Source organism: Syngnathus floridae, chromosome 13 (genome assembly GCF_059516105.1).
Source record: "Syngnathus floridae isolate MCC-2025c chromosome 13, RoL_Sflo_1.0, whole genome shotgun sequence".
Classification (NCBI taxonomy): Eukaryota; Metazoa; Chordata; class Actinopteri; order Syngnathiformes; family Syngnathidae; genus Syngnathus; species Syngnathus floridae.
Genome location: NC_142425.1, coordinates 4,536,907 through 4,558,946, shown reverse-complemented (window position 1 = coordinate 4,558,946; position 22,040 = coordinate 4,536,907). Strand labels below are relative to the sequence as shown.

The 22,040-nt window shown below is 46.9% G+C and overlaps 2 protein-coding genes and 1 long non-coding RNA gene across 10 annotated transcripts in view; 2 read left to right on the top strand and 1 right to left on the bottom strand.

Annotated features, from left to right (window-relative positions):
- The window catches only part of szt2 (SZT2 subunit of KICSTOR complex), a 26,632-nt gene extending 10,593 nt beyond the window's left edge, over window positions 1-16,039 (top strand). For 5 of the 7 annotated variants that reach the window (XM_088395241.1, XM_088395239.1, XM_088395237.1 and 2 more), the window contains 41 exons: window positions 209-344; window positions 413-529; window positions 620-689; window positions 760-945; window positions 1,300-1,482; window positions 1,691-1,874; window positions 2,036-2,110; window positions 2,260-2,398; window positions 2,487-2,743; window positions 2,808-2,960; window positions 3,053-3,155; window positions 3,243-3,357; window positions 3,533-3,620; window positions 3,690-3,808; window positions 3,963-4,127; window positions 4,363-4,447; window positions 4,603-4,782; window positions 4,945-5,145; window positions 5,241-5,437; window positions 5,608-5,768; window positions 6,291-6,388; window positions 6,459-6,591; window positions 6,692-6,822; window positions 7,017-7,064; window positions 7,263-7,414; window positions 7,505-7,690; window positions 9,250-9,505; window positions 9,648-9,727; window positions 9,859-9,984; window positions 10,087-10,289; window positions 10,368-10,467; window positions 10,836-10,916; window positions 11,037-11,111; window positions 11,356-11,421; window positions 12,375-12,588; window positions 12,964-13,141; window positions 13,212-13,334; window positions 13,489-14,005; window positions 14,125-14,235; window positions 14,307-14,375; window positions 14,440-16,039. In XM_088395241.1, the coding sequence (XP_088251367.1) occupies window positions 209-344; window positions 413-529; window positions 620-689; window positions 760-945; window positions 1,300-1,482; window positions 1,691-1,874; window positions 2,036-2,110; window positions 2,260-2,398; window positions 2,487-2,743; window positions 2,808-2,960; window positions 3,053-3,155; window positions 3,243-3,357; window positions 3,533-3,620; window positions 3,690-3,808; window positions 3,963-4,127; window positions 4,363-4,447; window positions 4,603-4,782; window positions 4,945-5,145; window positions 5,241-5,437; window positions 5,608-5,768; window positions 6,291-6,388; window positions 6,459-6,591; window positions 6,692-6,822; window positions 7,017-7,064; window positions 7,263-7,414; window positions 7,505-7,690; window positions 9,250-9,505; window positions 9,648-9,727; window positions 9,859-9,984; window positions 10,087-10,289; window positions 10,368-10,467; window positions 10,836-10,916; window positions 11,037-11,111; window positions 11,356-11,421; window positions 12,375-12,588; window positions 12,964-13,141; window positions 13,212-13,334; window positions 13,489-14,005; window positions 14,125-14,235; window positions 14,307-14,375; window positions 14,440-14,583 (6,005 nt within the window). In that variant the 3' untranslated portion in view covers window positions 14,584-16,039. The remainder of the gene's footprint in view (window positions 1-208; window positions 345-412; window positions 530-619; window positions 690-759; window positions 946-1,299; window positions 1,483-1,690; window positions 1,875-2,035; window positions 2,111-2,259; window positions 2,399-2,486; window positions 2,744-2,807; window positions 2,961-3,052; window positions 3,156-3,242; window positions 3,358-3,532; window positions 3,621-3,689; window positions 3,809-3,962; window positions 4,128-4,362; window positions 4,448-4,602; window positions 4,783-4,944; window positions 5,146-5,240; window positions 5,438-5,607; window positions 5,769-6,290; window positions 6,389-6,458; window positions 6,592-6,691; window positions 6,823-7,016; window positions 7,065-7,262; window positions 7,415-7,504; window positions 7,691-9,249; window positions 9,506-9,647; window positions 9,728-9,858; window positions 9,985-10,086; window positions 10,290-10,367; window positions 10,468-10,835; window positions 10,917-11,036; window positions 11,112-11,355; window positions 11,422-12,374; window positions 12,589-12,963; window positions 13,142-13,211; window positions 13,335-13,488; window positions 14,006-14,124; window positions 14,236-14,306; window positions 14,376-14,439) is intronic. The other 2 variants (XM_088395240.1, XM_088395243.1) reach the window with 2 other exon arrangements.
- Window positions 15,785-17,781, bottom strand: hyi (hydroxypyruvate isomerase). 2 transcript variants are annotated; one of them, XM_088395251.1, is made up of 8 exons: window positions 17,374-17,781; window positions 17,224-17,308; window positions 16,902-17,019; window positions 16,754-16,832; window positions 16,640-16,689; window positions 16,504-16,573; window positions 16,262-16,396; window positions 15,785-16,196 (listed from the first exon to the last, which is right to left on the bottom strand). In XM_088395251.1, exons 1-8 carry the CDS (start codon window positions 17,582-17,584, stop codon window positions 16,141-16,143), a joined length of 804 nt encoding a protein of 267 aa, XP_088251377.1. In that variant the 5' UTR covers window positions 17,585-17,781; the 3' UTR covers window positions 15,785-16,140. The 2 variants fall into 2 exon arrangements, with proteins under 2 accessions (XP_088251377.1, XP_088251376.1); XM_088395250.1 differs by having other exon boundaries at window positions 17,197-17,308; window positions 17,374-17,770.
- Window positions 17,188-22,040, top strand: LOC148388219 (uncharacterized). Its single transcript, XR_015862335.1, has 4 exons — window positions 17,188-17,646; window positions 18,187-18,478; window positions 20,699-20,730; window positions 21,533-22,040. It is a non-coding gene; the product is annotated as an uncharacterized LOC148388219 (long non-coding RNA).

Sequence of the window (22,040 nt, the reverse complement as noted above, 5' to 3'; positions counted from 1 at the left end):
TCCAAATATCGCCACTGGCGATCTTGAGAATGCAAAAATTGCCAATCTTTGTTCAAATATGTACAGCGATGGCTTCACTTGTGCGTTTAATTCATTCCCCAACAACTTTATTGATACACAACCTACAATGCACCATTTAGCGTGAGGGAAGGGCAAAAACACAGAAACAGGTTGTAAAGTTTAGAACCTGTGAATGTTGTGCCTCCAGGTGAGATCATTTCCTGCCTGGAATATGCCGAGGCCTCGCAGTTGCTGGACCTGAACGAGCTCTCGGTCACGCTGGACATCTTTGTCCTCACTCTTCCCGTGGAGATCGAAGTCATGGCTGACATTCATCACACCAGGTGAAGCGGTGGCGTTCTAAGCGGCGATTACATAAAATACTCATTGCGTCGTGTACGTATACCCGCAGGTACACGTCTGAGAGCAGCGTGTCCTTGAACCGTTCTCCGGGTCAGCCATCATCGTATCGGTCGGACGACGAGTTGTCGGCCGTGCTGGAGGGACTAAAGGGGGCCGATGTGGACATGTGAGTGTGGATCTCAAAATAGAGGCAGATGATTTCATTTGTTGGCGCGGAGACAAAGGCAAAAATGTAACGTGTGCTCTCCTTTGTCAGGGTCTGTGGCGAGCCTTTGTCCAAGCTTCCGCTTCCTCACAAGCTGGCCATTCTAGCCACCATGGATGAGGTAAGTGTGCAGTGATGCTCTCCTGCCTATAGAAGGCACCAAACGTCCTTTGCTGTTACCTCCCCATCAGATCCGCTGGCTGCTGGAGGACGAGATCGTGTCTGCCCTGCGCCGCTCGCGCACCATCGGCCCCGCCACGCTGCTCAAGGTGGCACAGCACGTCGTTGGCTCAGCCGGACGCCCGCACTGTCGCAGTGAGGATGTCCCGTTGCAGTTTGTCTTCAGGCCTGAACAGTCGTTGGACAGGTTCAAGGAGGCAAGTTGCTCTGCTCGCCACTGCTGCTTTTGCACTCGGAAAGTAGTTGTCACAATTACTCTGGACACAACAGGGCAGCAGAAGTTGCTGTCTGTAGTCCTGAATTTCAATGAGTTACCCATCTTGTGTGTTTTTTTTGTTTTATTTTTAGATTTGAGACAAGGTTTTTCTTCCCTCATTTCAACTTACAAGCAACAATTTAGCAGATAGCAAATTCCTCTTAAAAAAAGAGATGTCAATCTGTTTATTACCACTTCCACTTCTTGACTTAATTATCTCAAGGCACCACTGCATATGGGTTCTCCATTCCAAACTGAAAACAGTACCCTGCAATGTGTGTTGCGCTCCCTGCAGGAGTTCCGTCGCATAGCACTCTCTGGCTATGTGCTCAAAAGCGAGCAGGACAACTTCTATTACGCGTCTTTGAGCCGGCTGCATCCTCGGAGGATGCAGAGGCTGTCGGAGAACAACACCATAAACAGGGCAGCACCTCAGGAAGAGTCACCCTTGGAGAGCCAGGCCGATGCCGACGACGTGGTAAGAGATTCTCTTGTTTAAAGATAACATCTGAATATGTGAGTACTGACGAGTATCTAATATAATTGTGAAGCTATCGCGGGAGTCGTCCCTTTAGAGTGTCCCATATCCGCTGTGAGTGTGTGCATGTTAGATAGAGTGAGGAAAAATAATAAAAATGAAGACGTGTCAGGGACTCTAACCAATAATAAAAATTGTTTACCCGCAGGCCACCAATGTCACTGCTGAAACCAACGGAGAGGCCATGGTGGAGGTCGGCGAGCCGGTCGTGAAGAGCGATGGTGGTAACGCGCAGAGTTCGGTGAGCCTTCAGATGTTGAGCGAGCTCACCTCACCCCCCAAGACCCCCTCCAGCATCAGCCTAGCCGAGTCGGTGCAGTCGGCCTCTCAAAGTGAGTCCACCCCATAGTGCAGAAAAGGCCTGAGCACTGTTTCGAAATTCAGTGTGAGCCAGACAAGGTCCAATGTGTCGCCCCAAATAAGCAATATGCTTATTGCTTCATCCAACCCTCCAATCTTGTTTAGAGGTGCTGAGCAATAAACTTTTTCGCAGGCTTCGGCAAGTTGAGGCCGAGTCGTGTGCAGAGCATCATCTCAAGCCAAGGAAGTTTGGATTCTGACATGCAAGGTGAGTTCGAAATCCATCAAAAAAGGATCTCATGCTCACTTACGTATATGTTGTTACATTATACATATCAAATGCATGGGGCCCTTGCATCAAACCCTGTGGAACTCCCCTCATTTACATATTGCTTAGGGTTCTTTTTTTTCTTTCAGGCTACGATGGCGGTAGCAGCGACTCAGAGTGTGAGAGTCCCACCCTGGATGAGCAGGAGAGTCAGACCCCACTGATGCCCGACTTCTGGCTCATAGCTAAGATCTACCCGGACAGAGTCAAAGTCTACTCGCATTCCAGGTGAGATTGTTCCTCAGGAACCTTCCAAACATTACTCGTGGTTTGTGTGTGAGCCAGAGAGTTGTAGCTTTATGTTGAATGTTTGCAGGAGTGTGAGTGAGGAACAGGAGTTGAGCATGAAGGAGCAGGAGAGCAGGGTGGACAAGCACGAGCTGCCGGAATATTTACAACTGCACCAGCTGGCGGTGAAGAAGATAGGAGAGCTGTGTCGCAGAGTCAACCAGCGCATGCTGCTGCAGGACCTTCATGACAGCCACATGTGTAATTCCCTGCTGGTGGCAGAGAGCGAGGAGGACATCTGGAAGAGCGAGTCTGCGTACAGGCAGAGGCGCAACCCCTCAGACGGTCAGTTGGCGTCCACCGTCTCCTTGCTTTGACGTTCGGAAATGAACAGCGCTCTGTGTTGTAGATTACCACGCTGAGGAGAGCTACCAGGCCAGAGATTACCTGGCTGCCACAATGCAATTCATCCCAGGACACTTTTCCTGCGAGGTGGTGTGGAGCACCATCATCCACATACACCCGAGACTTAAGATGGGATCTAACATGGGCGTGTCCAGAGGTAGGCAAGTCTATGATCAAGAAACACAGCAAATCACATCTTGCACTCAGATGCTGCATGAGTGTCTTTGATTTTTCTTTTTGTCATCTCAGCCATCCAGGCTTTACGCTCCGTGCTCAACTCCTTCTGCGTGGGCAACAGGAAGAACATGTATGTCTACCAGGAGCGTACCACCAAATCCGTCTTCTACCTCAGGTTGGTGACACCTCTCAGCGAACACGTCTTGTTCATCTGTTGCCTTTCCCAAACCTCGCAATTCATCTTGGTCATTGATTTATGCAGACTTTATGAGACGTCTCAAGTGGGGAAATACTCCGACGTGGACGGTGGGCTTCACACGTCTCGCTCCCTCAGCCTGTCCAGAAGTCAGGAGCCGTTGTTCTCTGAAGACCTCTTGGTACATTCAAAAAAGAAATCTTTTCATGCCTCTAGCTCAATGTTGAAATCTTTCCAATCTTTTCAAAAGTTGGATCTATTCCTATTTTGTCATTTCCAGACAAACGAATTACATAGATTTGTCTGATTGCTCCAAAATTGAATCACATACCGGTGGCTGTTTTTTGGGCTCTCAGGGTTCCAGGTCGTCTCTGGAGGGTTCTCGTCCAGTGGGCCAGGTGGACAAGCACATCCTGCTGCTCGTGCATGGTGTGGGCAACGCAGGTAACAAGCGACCTGTCATGTCACTGTCATGTCAAAGAAATTCCACTGAATATTGTCTGTGCTCCATAGGTCCTGAGATTACAGACGAGCTGGTGAAGGTCCTGCGTAAACGTCTGGATGAAACCACGCTGGACATGATCACCCTCATGCTCGTCAGGAACTGCAAACTGACACCCGCTGACGTGGAGGTGCTCAAATGTCTAACTGTTGTATTCTAAATCTGAATTGTGGGCCAAACTGGTACCACGGAAGCATATATGGCATAGCACGCCTCGCTACCATTGCGAGCTGTGTCGAGAGCAATCGAAAGAAACTCGTGCCGCTTCACCTGCTTTTGTTCAGTTCATCCAGCCGTCGGGCTCTCCCTCAAGCGAAGTGATGGCGTTCGGCCTCCCCGCCTTCTGTCTCCCGTGGCTTTCGGCCGTATCTCACTACCTCCGCCAGAACTTGCTCATCTTCCTGCATGTGCCCAAGTACACGGACAGCAACACGGCGCACCACTTCAAGGTAACGCCTCGACCGCTTTGAAACTTGCTGTCCTCAAAGTCATTTTGATGAAGTAAATAACTGACCCGGGCCTTTTTTGATCACACCTAAAATTTTCAGTCAAAACAGCCTTTTGAATTAAAGGCCAATTGTCTTCAGTATACAAGAAGTTGCTATCTTTCACATTTTGCCATAACCTTGATGAATAAAAATGTCCACCTCAAATTGACCGTATGTATGCATCTCCTTTCTGCAGCATTGCTTTCATTCGAACGCCGACGTAGCGGATGGTGACATCTACCTTTACAACAAGCCCGGAGGTCAGGGGACTGGAGGCAAAGGTACACCCCCTTTCGAATTACACAGTTCCAATGTTTGACTTGCTTGAATAAATTGGGATTTCTGATGGTCAGAAACCTAACCCCCCCTCTCAACCTCACAGACACAAATGCTATTTTGATCATGTGCATTGATGACAAATCATCCAACCTGACAGGAATCGCCTGCATTACTCTGACGTTCGTGGATGCCGTAGGACGTCACCTTCAGGCCCCTGTCCAGGACTGCGGCAGGCACACTGACAATTGTTCCATTCCGCTGCAGCCTGAATACTTTGAGCGCTTAACCACCGTGCTGAAAGTGAAAGCCAATTCTGCGCACGTCGGCTGTAGCCAAGGTCAGGCCTTGCGTTTTATTTTGAAATTGCTTCCAAATATACTAAGCAGAGCAATCTTTGAGGCGTGCTTCACCACTGTTACTTTTCTTTTTAGTTTTCTTTTGCTTCAGTTTTGGAGATCTTTTTGAATGTGACACTTTCTGGATTTGAATAAATATTTAGAGGCGGTATCAGCACCACTGCTGGTGCGCTTCGACGTGTGGGAGCAAGGCAACGTGAGCCCGGCGCAGCTGGCCGACAAACTGCAGGGGGCGCTGCGCCACGCCCTGTGCGATGTGCTCATGGAGTTGCGGGTGCTGCCCAACCCGCTCTGTCTGCCCTGCGCCAGCGCCAACGTGCACGCCACCTGCAAGGACACTAAAGGTAGCACCGCGACGCCAACATACAAACTCCTACAAAGTTAGCTATTAGCTATAATAGCTATTGCTCAGCTATTGCTTTTGATTTCCAATGTTCAGGCACATTGAGTCTGCCCGAGGCCAAAGACACTCCCCGGCAGCGTAGCGGCTCTCGGGTGTTCCGAAGCAGTCCCTCGCCCATCACTTTGGCGCACCCCGGCAGCGCCAGTGGCACCGCTGGCATGACGGCATCCAGCACACCCGAGTCCACGACACCCACGGGAAGAACCACGCGCCGCAGCTTCTGGGACATTCTGGTATGTTGGTGCAAAATGCTCACAACTTAGCCAGTTAGCACAGGTTAGCACAAGGAATCTCATTTCTCCCTTACTCTAGGCATTTTAAGTACGGAACAAAATATTTGCACTTCCCACAACGAGAGTGTTAAACCTTGGCCCCAACTTGTTGCTGTCTTTTGTGGCCACAGAGCAAACCCGACTCGTCAGAACTGGGCAGCCCAAAAACCACGGATGACATTGTGCCGGAGCGAGGCGAGGAGGGTCGCGCGACACGGCGCCGCCACAAGACGGACAGCGTCAAGCAGCAGTGGTCGCAAGAGAGGCTCAGCGAGCTGGAACAGGCACAAAGGTACGCAAGGTTGGACGTGCTTTCGTTGGCAAAAAAAAAAGAAAATGTACAAGACCAGGCTGGACAAACTTTGGGACAGTTGGGCCTGTTTTATTTATTGTCTTTACAATACATAAATATAAAATTGTATCTATGACTTACCTACTTTCATTTATTTTTATTAAAGAAATGTCTTTCTAATATTCATTTTTTATAGCAAATTTTGTAATGCGTTTGTTTTACATTATTTCTAATATTTGTGTTTTTAAACCAGTGTATTATTGAAAATGTTTATTTTATTGATATTCCTATCACTGACAATAACTCATCTCAGCAATTTAAACAAATTCAAACAAATTTAATTAATTTGAGTACAATTTATTAAGCAATTATTTATTCGTTTTTACAAATCTCTTTATTTACCATAGTAGTTTTATTATTATTAACCAATTTCCAATTGGGGGGGTGCAAACTCTCATGTTAGTGAGATTTTTGGAAGCAGTCAAATCTCATTCACCAGGAGGAAAACTTTTGATGTTGCAGGAGGCAAGCCTGCCAGCTGGATGAGGGCGATATGGGCACTCTGCATCCCGTCTATCAGTTAACCTGCGAACCCTGGATCACCTTCATGGCCAAGCTTGGTATGCCGTAATCTCCTCAAATCACTTCTTTTTTTAATTCCAAAATTCATGATTCCGTTCCCCCGTCCAGGCTGCCCGTCTATTCAGCAGTGCTCGGCCGACGTGGCGTCCCACTTCTTGCTGCCGTCCATCTTGACCGAGCTGGTCAATCTGGTGGGATCGTTGGCTGCCGACACCAGCGTCAAGGTCTTTGCCAAGACCAGGTCAGTGCTCGTTACAGACAAAATGCACACAGCAAAAAGTCACCAACAGAAGAATATCTTAAAAAAATTCATGCAGCGTGTCACTTATGTCTGCTTCCAGATGTCCCCTATCGGGGGACATCTTTGTTCCTTTGTCTGCCGTGCAAAACCCGTGGCGGTCACTCGAGGCATCCCGCAGCTTCATCGTCATCGGGAGGAACTTCCAGCAGTGGTACTGCAGCACCGAGCAAGGTAAACGCGAGGCAACCGAACCGCGCCCGTAACCACTCTTCACTTTGTCACTCGCATCTGTCGTCATGTCTACGCGTCTAACATGCGCCTGCCCGTGTGTCGTCTTAACATGACTTTGTGTTGAGCCGTGTCTTCTCTGTCTCTTGTCGCACGTCTTGCGTCCGTCCCGTCTTTCCATCTCGCGTCGGCCGCAGACAGCAGTTTAGAGGAGGAAAACATGGCGCAGCTTAATAGGTTCACACGTAAGTATGACTTTCGTTTCATTTGTGTTTTGCAGCGCAACACCACACTCAAGTTTTATTTCATGGTCAGGTCGGCAGTAGTTCATCACTTTTCTGTCACTCTGAAGTATTTTGGAGACTGTCGTTTACAGACCTTGTGTAACGGTCCTTCAGAAATGTCCTTGACTCCACCGTCCGTGTCCCTCTGACTGTGTTCAGCTCACAAAGGCCTCCAGCGATTTGAGGCATCTGAGCAGCAGCAGCAGGGTGACTGCTCCATCCTCTCGGGCCAGCAGCAGCAGCAGACAGGCTGGACGTCAGCACCGGCGCCCCGCCAGAGGTTCCTCCTCATCCGCATCTTGGACAAAAAGGTGACAGAGTTTGGACGAGTAATTTGGCAGGAAACTGGAATTTGCTGTAACTTCCTCCAATCTGATGCACTACATGTGGCCCACCTGCAGGTGACGCTATACAGCTACAACTGGTCGCTGGACCTGGGCGCCTCGCTCAGCCGCGAGTTGGTGCGCCTGGTCAAGTGGCAGAACGCCCGGGCCCACGTGCTGCACTGCCTGCTCAGCCAGAAGATGGGCCTGTTCCATCACCACTGCTTTTCCGACGCGCCTCTGCACGAGATCAATTCCAAGCGGGTAAGTGGCAGCCGCTCACGGACGTCTGCCGGCCGGCGCTTCTGCCAGCTGAGGTGGAAGCGACCTGTAAGGGCAGCATCTGCTTCACGGGCCGCGCCGGGTGGCAGGTCCCGCGGCCCCTCGCATACAGCTGTTGTGGCCCCTGGAAGCCAAATCTTGTCCTTAAAAAAGTTATTCCTACGAGATGCACAATGTCAATATTGAAGTTTCCCAGAGCGACATGAAATCATGCAGCCGCTGTGTTCAATCATTCCTCACAGCTTGAGCATTTGTCATGTTTCATCTTGCTTGGTTGGTCATCTTATCACACACAGAAGAAGTGACTGAGAAATGAGTTCATATATGAAAATGTGTCACAGATGTATTGATGAGTCATCACAAAAAGAAGCGTTGTGTTCAGATTTGCTCCGCATTCAATCGATTTCAGCTCGGACCTGTTTCCTTTTCATTTCCTCTTCTGAGAGCCTCAGCAAAAAACACAGCCGCTGCTTTTCTATTTGACATGCGGTGACAGGCTGATTTTTGTGATATTACTGCTGTCAAATGCGGAACACAGCTTGCCGGTGCTGCTCCGATGCATTTGTGTAAATGCAGGCAAAATTCCAACAAAGCTGGGAGAAACCTTGAAACTATAGTGTGAACTTTAGGCGTGGATGCATAGATGTTAAATTTTCTGGTCGACCAATCCGTTCAAATAACATGATTGGTGGTCGTTGAGTTCAAGTTTTCGGAATTTGACGTTTGTAACATTTAATATGCTGTAATGAGTCACATTGTCATCATGGATACAATTTGTGAGGGGGAAAATGGATTTAATCATTTTTGGACTAAATGAAAAAAAAAAGTGAAGCGGCGTTTTCCACTGTTTCGCTTTTCAAGACTTTTTGAATTTTGAGGGACAAACAAAATTAACGGAATCCAATTTGTGGTCAGACAAAGTAGCATATTGTGAGTAAGTACTTGAGATTTACTGGAGCAGCATCTTCCAGCAAATTGCCCTTTAAGTGCCCCCTCCCCCTCCCCTCCCACGAGCCCCCTACGGCCAATTACCAAGCGCAAAGAACTTTAGTTTTCCCTCTGATGGCCTTCAAGGCCGCGTCACTAAAGAGCTCGGACAGGAAGCAGAGTCAGAGCGGCAGAAAATTTGCCTGAATCGGCCTTCATCTGTCACGGCCGTGACGGGAGGCGAAGGGGGGGCACCAACCGGGCCGCCTCTGCGGCTCCTCCCGCCCAGGGGCTGCCGCTGCGCTCTGCCTCGTCGGCCCCGAGCTGCTCGGCTGAGCTAACGCGCCCCAAAGTTGCTCGACAAACAGCCAACATGGGAATTAAAAGTCAGAATCTTGTTTCCTGATGAGTTCCATTTGCGGCCCAGAGGAAATCAAACTGAACAGAACATTGAATGCAGCCTTACAGAATACGGATATCTGCTTCTGTGTTGTGATTTTTTTAATGCAACATTAAATGTGTAGTATGTTGAGGGCAATGTAAAGGTTCATTTATTTCATATGACATTAATGTGTTTCACTGGGGATACGATAAGTGTTGTCGCTGTTGTCCAGGACCCCAACCCCTTCCTGGGTCCGTCCATGGAGCCAGACACGCTGCTCCGTAGTGCCGTCCCACCCCTGGCCAACAAAGAGCAAGGTCGCCTGGCGTCTTCTGGCCGCATCTTGGCCCCACTTCACTTCCCCTCCGAGCTGCTGCCCTTTGACGAGGCTCTGAGGGACATTTGCGCCATTAGGACGCTGTCGGACGGAGACGCTGTCGCCCGGCACGGCGGGCAGCTCCTGGACATCAAAGTGGCCGAGAGGAGAGGTTCAAACACTTCACATTAATTAATATATTTATACAGTTATAATAATAGGAGGTAGTAATAATATAAATAAGAGATTCGGAAAAGAGATGGCTGTTCTTGTGCTTGTCTTTGCATTGTTGCTTTTGTTTTTCTTGTGTGTAGAGCTGGAGAAGCAGATGAAGATCGAAAACTTGTTTGTGACGTGGCAGCAGCGGTCGGCGCAGTCCAACATGCCCATTGCCGTGCGTTCGCCTTTACGTCGTGAATAGTAGCGCTTGTAGAGCAAAATGTGTGGTCGTGACGTCGCCTTGGTTGCATTCATAGCTGTTTTTGGAGCTTTGCTTCTTATTATTCACGTTCATCATCTCCTCAGCCGGCCGACTTAGAAACGTTGAAGCAGTCGTCCCGACTGGTCCACTACTGCGCCACGCCGCTGCTCTTTGACCCCCTCTTCCGCAAGCAGATACAGGAGGAACTAGCTGCCCAACCACCAGTCAAGGTGTTTAGTCAATGAAGATGGAAGACTGTTAACATGGCCGAGGAAAATGTCAGGACAGCCGTGTTGTCCACTTACCACCATCCACACTGTCGTGATTTGTAGAAGCGCCACCGGTCAAACGACTCGACGGCGTCGGGGCGCGACCGCAGCTACAGCAGCGACTCTGGTGACATGCTGCCCGGCCGGCTGAAGGAGGAGCCCTGGCTGCTGGAGATCTCCAGCGGCTTCCTGCAGCAGTATGTGCAGTACCTGCAAAGCTTGGGCTTCATCCTGGTCCAGTTACGCCCACAGTCGCCCGCTCGGAGGTCTGTCGTCGTCTGTGTCGTGTGCACTGAAGCAGACCCTCACTAACCCCTCTGCTGGTCCTCCGTTTTGTTTGACAGCATCGCCCGTGCCCGCGCCGCCATGTTGAGTTCCATGTCGTCGTCCGAGGGCAGGATGTCTTTCTCTTACGTCAAGCAGAAAAGTGAAGACAGCCCCAAGGTGAGGCAGTGCAGCCACAACAGTGCAGGAATGTTTGCTGCATTTTTTCTTTCTTTTCTTCCTTTGTCATTTCATAAGCTGTTGATTGATTTTATTGTGGATAAAATTAAGTAAAAGTTTTTAAAAATAATCAATTTAACATGCAGTACATTCCAAAAAATTTACATTCAATTTTTTTTTTTTTTTTTTAACACAATTTGAAGAGAAGTGATTAAACGTCTTGTACAGTAATTTTCCAAAACAAGACAAACAATTTCCAAATGTGTTTGGGGCATGTGGTTAAAAAAAAAAAAAAAAAAAAAGATATAATTTTTGTTGTTGTTTTTTTTTGTTGTTGTTGTTACCTACTGTGTTCCCTTGGATTTCAGACCACTGTGTCTGCCACCACTGCATACTATCTTCAGAGGGCATTGCCAGGTGGGATTGTGCTGATGGAGCTGGCTTTTCAGGTACTGTTCCAAAGTAAAATTTACATCACTCACCTGACGCACAAATAAAATTAAAATGGTGGAAAGCATTTTAAGAGCGCTTTTGTAATTTTGAAGTGTCTTTTTATTTTATTTGTCAAGGGCTGCTACTTTTGCGTCAAGCAGTACGCACTGGAGTGTTCTCGCATCCCCATGGGTCAGTCGGTCAACTCACAGGTAATGTCTTGTTCCGGCCAAACAATTTGTCTCCATGAAGTGGCATGATGTTTCCTTGGTATTTCCCAGTGGAAAAAAAAAAACAGATCCCCAATTTTTTGCATCTTACCTGATGTCAGATGGACGCCGTGATGTTGTTCCACCTGTCCAGGTGTCTTTGTATTCACCCCCAAGCCCCGCCCCCACACCACACACACACACACACATACGCACACACACACACTTCCTGTCATCTCTCCATCAGGGCGGCCTGCTCATCAAACCTCGTTGCAAGCCCTTCCCGGACACCGCCCAGGTGTCTGACTGTGCGGTACGTCCCAGCCACTGTTAGGCGAGGGGGCCCGGGGAGGGGGGTCTGTTAACCCCACTCCGCCCTTACCTCGCCACTCTGCTTGCCAGACTCATCAGTCTTTCCTTTTGCTCCTGTGGGTTGGCTGGCATTCAAATGTCATGAAAAAACTTCAATGGCCGCCTAGACAAAGGTTTAATCGAACCTTTGAACTGCTAAGCTCCTTTCTGATTTCTTGGCTGCTTGCTGGTTGCAATTCACTCCCGTTCTCTCCCACTTTCTACCCGCCTTCCTGCAGCGTTTTGTCCCGCTTGGACTTTTATTGTCCCCCTATCGCTTGTATGCTTTATTTACTTTGAAGGGGTCAATCATGAGTCAAAGTGAATGACAAGTCAACAGTCAGAAACGGTGTGGCGTTCCCCAGGGCGCACGGCCGAGGCCCTTGCTGGTTCGACGACTTTTCTTTCCCCAACATACTTTTGGTCCCGGCTAATGAGCGGTGTCACCGAGAGACGAGGACGCCGACTGAACCTTCCCGTCCAAGTCACAATGGAAATTGACTTGGCCGCGAAAGGAGCCACCCGGGACTTCGGATTAGGGACGGGCCAGCTTGATAGTCACGCTTGAAGTGCAGGAACACCACAAGAGGGGATGGAAAAGTTCATGTTTTCATTCCTCCATGTCTTAGTCTCCATAGTATCCTTTCACCATGGTTATCTGTCTCCTTGACTCCTGGATTTGAGCAACACAGGTCTAGGAAGGACACAGTGCGGGGTGTTGAAGTTAAAAGCAAGTGAAACCGCATCCCACCAAAGTACAGAGCATTCCCACTAACCATTTGCAAGGCAGCGCCGTTATTCTGATGATTCCCCCCCACCCAGCTTAGTCTGCATCCTTTCTCCTTGTTTCCCAGAATGCTCTGCTTGCTTTGGGTGGCGGTCGATGCGGGATTAACGAAGTACCCTGTGTTGCAGCTCTCCATGCTGTTCACCGAGGAGTGTGACAAGGTGCGCGACCTGATGCACGTGCACTCGTTCAGCTACGACTTCCACCTGCGGGTGGTCCACCAGTACCTGGTGGGCTGCCACATGACGCTGCGCCAGGGCTACCAGCTCACCGATTTCCTCAGAGACTTCATCACGCAGCACCCCGACATCCCCAAGTTTGGACGCAACCATGTCTTCCAAGGTGGGGATGACGAACATCCTCATACCTGCATATCGTCGCTGTCGGGCGTCAACATTAGATGTCCAAATATGGATGGTTTTTTTGCAAATTGACATGATTGGTCTGTCCCACCTCATCAATAACTTTGGACTCCTTAAGTGTCTTTCCTTAGACTAGGCTCACCTGGGAAACTTCGATGCAAAGATCAAACCTGTCTGAGGGTGATATCCTCGATTAAAATGGGCAGAAACTCAAAAGTTCTTTGACAGTATATTTTGGTGCCCTGTAAAGTTTAAAAATATTTGAAAGTGACTCTTAGAAAAGCTTCCACATTCTGTAGGCGTGTGTTGCTTCTAGCGGTTTTCCTGATTGTCCCCCTGCCATCTTGTGATCAAGGGAGCTTCTCCACCTCCACAAGGATCATCACAGCCCACCAGCTGTACAACTACATCACCGACCATGCCGGCATTTATGGCATGAAGCCTTTGCGCATGTCCAAGGCCACCGTTGCCACTGACTCCAAGAAGGCCACGTCGGACCAGCACGAGTACGCTCTGGTGGCCTTGTGGAACAGGTAGGACAAATGCTACTGCAAAAAATGCCTGAGCTGCCTGGACTTACTTGGAATTCTTTCCCCGTTCCAGCTCAGGTTCTTACAAGGACCTGGAGGGCCTTCACCACCACGATGACTTTGACGTGTCCCTGGTGGTGTGTCACAATGCTGCTCCCTTTGAGGAGCAGTCGGAGGGAGAGCGACACTTGCTAAGGTAGGAGAAGCCGATGCAAGCTTGGTTACTGGAGTCTTCTCGAGAAACTTGGGGTGGGGGAAGACTTATGTGGTGTTATCAGACGTTACTATTTGTATACAAGACACTGAAAGTCATGTTCTGTTCCCTTTAAGAGCAAAGTATGTGTGTGCAGGTTGCACTTTTACGTGATCATGACGAGCCAGCGTGAGCTCTTCCCCCGACTCACCGCTGACATGCGGCGCTTCAAGAAGATTCCTCAGATCCACCGTGAGCCCGGCGAGCTGGCTGGCCGCCCGGCCCTAGATCGAACAGAGTCCTGCACATCTCCCAGTGCCGAGCAGGACCAATGGGTGGCACCCACCGGCTCCGGCTCAGAGACCTGTTCACCTAGTGACGGAAATGAGTTCTACCCTCTGGTTGGCTCTGCTCTCCAGTCCCAGGGATTGGTATACCAGTCCCCCCTGTTCCCGCTGCTCAACAACGAGGTGGCCGCCGCCCTCCGGCAGATCCAGACCAGCGTGGAGGAAGCCATGGGTCACTGTCGCCGCGACAACCTGTGGAGGAGGCTGTTCCATGGCGAGCACCTGGCACTGGACAAGCTGAAGCTGACCAAGTTGTCCTTCTGCGAGCTGGAGGAGCTGCTGGAGGCCGTCCAGAGCCGCTCAGTGGCAGACATTGACCCCCAGCTGGTGAGAATGCCCCCCTGTCCTTTTTAGTATTAGTGAGCAGGCGTGCAATTTTCGTAGCCACCCCGGTTGCCGGGCTTCAGGGGCGTAGTTGATGCCGCCACATTTTGGTATCCCTGCAGGACTGTTTCCTGAATATGAGTACGGCCTGGTACCAGAGTCTCATTAAAGTCCTGCTGAGTCGATTCCCTCAAAGTTGCCGGCATTTTGATGACGGCGGTGTCCAATATCTGGTGAGACCTCATCTCTACCCAAAACTGGATCGCATGGGTATCAAATCTGACCCACTGTGTCATCGTTGCAGGCTGTTCTAAACCAGAAATTCACAGATTGCTTTGTTTTGGTTTTCCTCGACTCGCAAGCTGGCAAAACGGTGAGTTGTCAAAATGACGTCAACACTACCAACCTGTGTGTTTGCCATAATCTTCTCTTTGCAGAGTCTCAAGGTGGTTTTGCGAGAGCCACTGCCGCCACAGCCGCAGGGCGGCGGCAGCCCACCACCTCAGCTGGTCTCCATGTACCATCACCTGGAGTGCGTCATCAACACGGCTTGCTTCAACCTCTGGACCGGACTCTTGTAACCAACGCTTCAATCAAGTTAAAAACAGTTTGCGCCAGTTGTCGTTAGTAAGCTGCCTAGCTCCAGAAGCTACATCATGGCTTGTAAGCGGTAGCATCAAGCTAAGCTGTTAGAAGACATTTTTAAATTATTTTGGCATTTCTGGATCATTAATCATCTGAAATGCTTGAATTTTGACTCCTTTTGGTTCTTGTGCAGTTAGCACAGGATTTCTCACACTGAGCGGCCCCTGCTTAGGAATGATCGACAAGGTAGTGCATTAAAGTGTTGCGCCTTTTGGACTCAGTGCTGAAAACACTCCCGGACATGACATTCCCACACTTAAGATGCTGCAAGGAAATGGAACGTGGGACTTTCCATCCATTAGTTTCAAAGGCGGGCTACACCCAGGATCGCCTTACGCACTTTCAGATTTCGAATCACTGAACATTTCATCCAGCTTGGAACGTAATAAGGGTGAAACCAGAGTTTATGACTGATTGGTTTTGGACCCTGGCTTGGTCACCAGTCCACCCACAGGACCACCGTCTACACTCGCCAAGTGTGAAATGTTGAACTTTCCCATAGTCTTCACATCTTGGTCCTCTGTGGTTGGCGCTGGAGTGTTTATTTTCTAAGGACCCGACATTGGTTGCCAATTAATCGCAAGATGAGCACACACACCACCAGTCGCTGAAAAGAACATGTTGGGAGTTTTGTTTGTCTTGCACATTTCCTGTTCAAGAGGAAGCCAAAAGAGTTTTGGATTGGATCTGGACTGTGGACATGTTGAGCTTTGACTAGCACTTCAGGGTTTGTTCTCACATTTCAGTCTATGCTTTTTTTCTTTTTCTTTTTTTTTTTGCTTTACACTGCCTAAAAGTGCCTTACTAATTTTTTTTTAATTCAACCCCAAACTCTAATGGGAAGGACATTTACAGAGTTGTTTTTTTTTTTTAACCCCCCCCCCTTTTGTTGAGGGATAATGGCACAGCATCACTGTTGGCCAAACGTGCACACACGCACAGAGCTTTAGGATGTCAAACACTGGAGGCCATAACAGAAATAGTGCACGCTCTTCAACTCTATCATGGACATTCTAAGTAGGTACTTCAATTTCCATCCCTTTATCAAGAACAGGACTTTTTTCCAAATTAACAGTACAGGTAAATTACGATTTGGTTGCTGATTTGGTTTGTAACATCAAAAAATGGGCAATATCATTGTTTTCCAAAGTATCAGCAAATGCATTAATTTAATACAAAAGACAAAGCCAGCCATCATGGAGGATACCAGAAGTCGAAGAATATTGACTGGAGACACGAAAATGCCACCATTTTTTTAAATTAAAAACATAAAAAAAGTAATTACACATTAAATTGACAATTAAGTGCACCTCTGTTGTATATGATATGGTGCACAGTACAAGCCACTTCATGCATGCTGACAAATGCTCAATAAATCCAACCGTCATTCTATCGGATTTCATTTTTGGGAGTGGGCTGGCGTGATAAGTGTTGACTTGGCATGGGCCACTTTCATAATGTGAACCTCTGAGTGCTCCTTTCGCCATGTCGCATCACTTCCTGCGTGTCCAGTAATCTTTGAGCCAACCCAAACCTTCCTGCGTGCTTCCTGGAGAAGAGTGCAGGTGCCAGGTTAAGTGCCACTTTGGAAACCGATAACAGCCGCCAACCCACCTAGCGGCTTGTATTCGCAGCCGACGTAGCCACGGTAGCCAAGCGTTTCCAGCATGGAGAAGATATAGTCGTAGTTGATCTCGCCCTCGCTGTCTGGCTCGTTCCTGCCGGGAACCTGAGCCACCTGTACGTGACCTTGCGAAAAAAAATATGTCACAATGATGTCATGATGTTAAGAAAGCACAATTTAAAACTTTTACAATTGTCATTTTGTAAATGAAAGCATTATTTCCATGGCTCACCCAGCAGCGGCAAGTATCGCTGCATGTTTTGCGTCAGGTTCCCATCCATAATTTGCCAATGGAAAACATCCTGAGAGTATAGAATGAGAATGTAAGCAAGTCAACGTCAACAAATACTTGGTGAGTGACCACTCACCATTTGCAGTTTGATGTTATCTTTGGCAACTTTTCCCAAGATGGTGGCAGCTGCGCACAAAATAAATGGTTTTTTTTTCCTTCTTTTTGTTGCTTGGGCCGAAGAAGTTTCTACCGTAGTGAGGCGACGACAGGAAATATCGAGCGTCAGTCACCCGCGTGTTGATGGGCTCAATCAGGCCAGTCATTCCTTCCTAATGCCGAGAGGAAGGTTATGGTTGCCGGTATTGCCTTGGTCAGTTGTTACCGTGAAATGCCTTCACCTTGGAAAGCAGCTCGGCAGCGTAGTTGAGGTTCCGCACAAAGACCGCCTCCATCTCCTGAACGACCGCGGGACCACCATCCATCCCCGCCGGAACCCGGCCGGCCATCAAGTGAATCCTGTTACATAACCATCACCGTCAATTTTTAAAAGCATTATTTTAAAAAAAGCATTCCTTAAAAAAAAAAAAAAATCATATCAATGCGCAAGTTAAATCAAGAATTTTAAGCATTTTATATATTTATTTATTAGTGCGTCTAACTAATAAAGAGGCCCAGCTTGTGCGTGCGTGTGACCTTTTGCAGTCCAGAGCTCGTGCGTACTCGATGGCTTGATCCAGCCCTCGTTTGAAGTCTTCTTCTCGTCCGGGTACCGCCGCCAAGCCCAGCTCGCCCGCCTTGACGTCACCTGCAACACATGATGATGAGTATGATAATTGATGAAGAGGGGTGTCGATCGTTTCTTTCCCCGACCGGGCGGCGTATTGATGAGGACGACCTCCAGGCCGTGGTCGTCTTTGGCCCGTCGGAGTTCCAGCGGGTCGGCGTCATAGAGCCAGGCTGCCTCCACCGCTCGGAAGCCGGCCGCAGCAGCCGCGTGCATCCGCTGCGGGAAGTCTGGCAGCTCGGTGAACAGCCAGCTAATGTTGGCGCAGAAGCGAAGCGCTGCAGAGGACGACGACATCTTTAAAGGTTCCCCCCCAGGCCCCAACAAGTCAACGAACTTTCACGTGCTGCAGCTGTGAGGTAAGCGGAAGTAGAAAGACGCAAATGTATTCTCGTGATAGTTTCGTTTTTCTGACATAAATAATAACATACAATTGTGTAACATCGTGTGTAGCGTCTTGTTACTTTTTTCAACTTGCAAGTCACCTCGAGTGAGACATGTATTTTATTGCGTTGACCGTGACTTCCGCGACTTACGTTTTAGTCACGTGACTTTCCATGTCTTTTTAACGAATTATGTACATTATATTTAATTTCTTGTTACCTTTTTTTAAATTTGGAAATGTGAACACTAATTTTGCGTCCGTTCTATTCTATGCAGAAGTATAGCAAAAACAATATTAGTCATTCAAAACGTCTTTGAATTTTGTCTTCAAATGTGGCCTTCGTTTTCATGGAGAACCGGGCGCTGAGCGAAGGCACTTTTGCTGCTGCATGCTTCTACAAGCACAACTTTTGAAATATGTTCACTGAAAGTGGCTGGCGACCAGTCCAGGGTGCACAGCTGGGACAAGCTCCAGCGTTCATCTAACGATTTTTCTGATTTGTGAAATTTTGCAGGCATCCCATCAGCCACGCTGATGGCCATGTTGTCGTGTGGTTGTGTTGGCGAACGCCAGCAAGGAAGTCAATTAGCTGGCCGCGATGCCGCCCCGATGCCCACGCATCCCTCCTGGGTGATGCTCTTTCATTAGCGCTTGTGCTCATAGTGCCCCTTCTGGCACAGACAAGTCATTACACCAGTCGCCACGATAAAAGTTAACCGACTTTTATTGCTGCTGTCAAATGAAGTATGTTTTCTGTCCTGCAAGTGGCGGTCCTAAACTAGCTGCAAGCACTATGATGCCTTCAGGTAAGCTTAAAGTCCATGTTGCCCTCAGTAGTAAGACAATTCAGCAAATAATTAAAACAAAAGTGTACAAAATAAACTGTGTCTTAGTAGTACAACTATTCTTCTAGTTCCAGTTCTCTTCCTCGTTTTGTTTCTTTGGAAGTGATTTTTAAATGATTGGAGATGATCTGCTATGATTGTTTTGTTTTTAATATGCATCATTTGCTGTTGCGAGTGGAGGGACATTGTGCAGTGACGAGGATGCTTCATGCCATCTGCCACTGGAAGTCTACCTTGAGAGAATGAAGCTAATATTAGCATGCATGCCCTCAGGAGGGCGGAGCCATCTGGTGGCTTCTCCAACAGGCGGGTTGGGGGGCGTGGGGGCTAAAGAGGAGAGGGCAGCCTAACCACTACTTTGTGCATATACATATTGACACTACCATTACAATTTTACAACTGGTTATACAGTAGATAATCTGTGTGTGTGTGTGTGTGTGTGTGTGTGTGTGTGTGTGTGTGTGTGTGTGTGTGTGTGTGTGTGTGTGTGTGTGTGTGTGTGTGTGTGTGTGTGTGTGTGTGTGTGTGTGTGTGTGTGTGTGTGTGTGTGTGTGTGTGTGTGTGTGTGTGTGTGTGTGTGTGTGTGTGTATATATATGTATGTGTATGTATATATATATATATATATATATATATATATATATATATATATATATATATATATATATATATATATATATATATATATATATATATATGTACAGGTAAAGCATACATGGAGCGCCATAACCAAGTAGCTGGAATCGTGTACAGGAACATCTGTGCAGAGTATGGACTGGAAGTCCCAAGATCCAAGTGGGAAACACCTCCAAAGGTGGTAGAGAATGACCAAGCCAAGATCCTCTGGGACTTCCAGATCCAGACAGACAGAATGGTAATGGCGAACCAACCGGACATTGTGGTGGTGGACAAAGAGCAGAGGAAAGCCGTTGTGGTTGACATAGCCATCCCAAATGATGGTAACATTAGGAAAAAGGAACATGAGAAACTTGAGAAATATCAAGGGCTCAGAGAAGAGCTGGAGAAGACCTGGAGAGTTAAGACTTCAGTGGTACCTGTGGTCATTGGAGCACTAGGGGCAGTAACCCCCAAACTGGAGGAGTGGCTGAAACAGATCCCAGGAAAACATCTGACATCTCAGTCCAGAAAAGTGCAGTACTAGGAACAGCAAAGATACTGCGTAGAACCCTCAAGCTCCCAGGCCTCTGGTAGAGGACCCGAGCTTGAAGGGAAAAAGAGACCACCCACGGGGGGTGAGGAAAAGTTTTTTTTTTTTGTATATGTATATATATGTGTATGTATATGTACGTATATGTATGTACACGTATATATGTATACTATATATGGATATGGATATGGATATATATATATATATATATATATATATATATATATGGAGATATATATGTATGTATGTATATGTATCTATATATATACATATATATGTATAAATATATATATGTATGTATGTATATATGTGTGTATATATATATATATATATATATATATATACACGCACACACATACACGTGCGCTGTATCTGTGTGTGTACTAATGTGATATGTATGTAATGTATTTTATTTTATATATATGTATATGCATATGTGCCAAATATATTTTGGCATCAAGCAATCATACAAATGATTAACTTAGTATTTGAGTTCACACGCACACTAACATTAGCATCAGAAATGTTGAAAACAAAAGATGTAAATTGAGTCAGTATAGTCACCTGTAAAAGCTGTCGAAACATATTGGAAACTGTCAAATGTAACGCGCGTGTTATGGCGTGCGTGAGCGCCACAAGTTAACTGCCAAATTAATTGGCCAATCAGCGTCACTTCGTGCGCTGTCCATTCCGGAAAGAGCCGAACTCGCCCGAAGTCTCCCGATCAACAAGCGAGCATCAGTGCGCAGCTCAGCGGCGTTCTTCTTTTTCTTTTCCTCCTCCTTCTCTTCTTTTTTTCCCTTTTTCTTCTTGTTTTTTTTCTGACGGTCTGCCACCCGGGCGGGCCGAGCGAAACCAACGGACGACACCGAAAGAAGAGAACCAAGCCAGGGATTTATCGGGACTTTTATCATCTGATTTTGCAGTGGATATTGCAAGTGTGGACTGATTTTGTCTTTGTTTTTGTTTTGGCGCATTGCCGTTTGTTGGCGTTCTGATGTGGACCACCTGAAGAAGAAGACCACCTCCACCTACTCGAGAACATGGTGAGTGTGTGTGTGCACACCGTCACACTTGTACGCGCGCCGTTCACGGTTTGTGTTCACTACTTGCCTGGCAGCAGGCAGCTCCAAGTACTAATCATGAATGAAATCATTTAATAACAAATTCACCAAAATTAACGCTTGTGATAACAACGATAATAATAATGATAAAAGACAAATAAGTTGAATAATCTGGTTAAGATAAGTGATAACTGATTTACTAAGATTTGATTTAAGATTAAGATTGATTTATTTACGTTTTAATTTTACTTATTCTTTTAAGTTTTTTTTAAATGCTATATATTGTACAATTTTACCTGTGTACCAATTTTGTGTAAAACATTTGATTTATTACATGTCATTAAAGTGTAAAAAGAAGTTAATCACTGTTTATGTAACAAAAAAAACCCACTGATGCTACACTTTAAAAATACACTTTAAAAATAAAAATGTAACGTGGCGGTGTCAAAGGTGTGCAGGGATGAGCGAATCATCAGCTTAGATTTGTTTTGATTTTGCTTATTCTTTGTTTTTTTTAAAATGCGGTTTTACTTGTGTACCAATTTTATGTAAATAAGAAGGATAATGATAAATGGTTATGATAAATTATTGAATAATTAAGACTAGATTTTGTTTTTACTTTAATTCTCTGTATATAGTTATTATTCAAATATGTGATATGTTAATTTATTACCTGTCATTAAAATGTAAAAAGAAGTTAATCACTGTTCATGTAACAGGAAAAAAAAACACTGATGCTACAATCCCAAAAAAATAAGCAACATGTAATGTGGCGGTGTCAAAGGCGTGCAGGGATGAGCGAATCATCCCCAGAGTGAGAGATGGAATACTGATGATGCTCTGGCACATGACGCCGCCTTCATCTTCCTCGACTTCATTCATGCTGGAGGAGTCGCGCTCGTCTGCATGCACGCCGCACTCTAGCCGCTGCAGCGCTTCACTTCCTCGAGTTTCACATTCAAGTGCAACATTTTCTCAGCCAAATAACACAGTTGACAACCATATGTATTTTTTTAATCAGAATTTTAGAAATGCGGTGTATAAAAATGATACATTGGTGACTTTCCATGCCAAACGCAATATATTTTCAGTCTTTACAATTCCAGTGGTTAATGCAAAATGTTATGATGATTACAAACGTGCCCCCATAATAGCAATAGTGATCATTAAGGTTGTTATACATATGAACATACTGTATATATATATATATACGTATACGTATATGATGTAATAATGATAATATACAGTCTACATCAGGCCATAAAAAGATGAATATTCTCTTTAAAGAGACA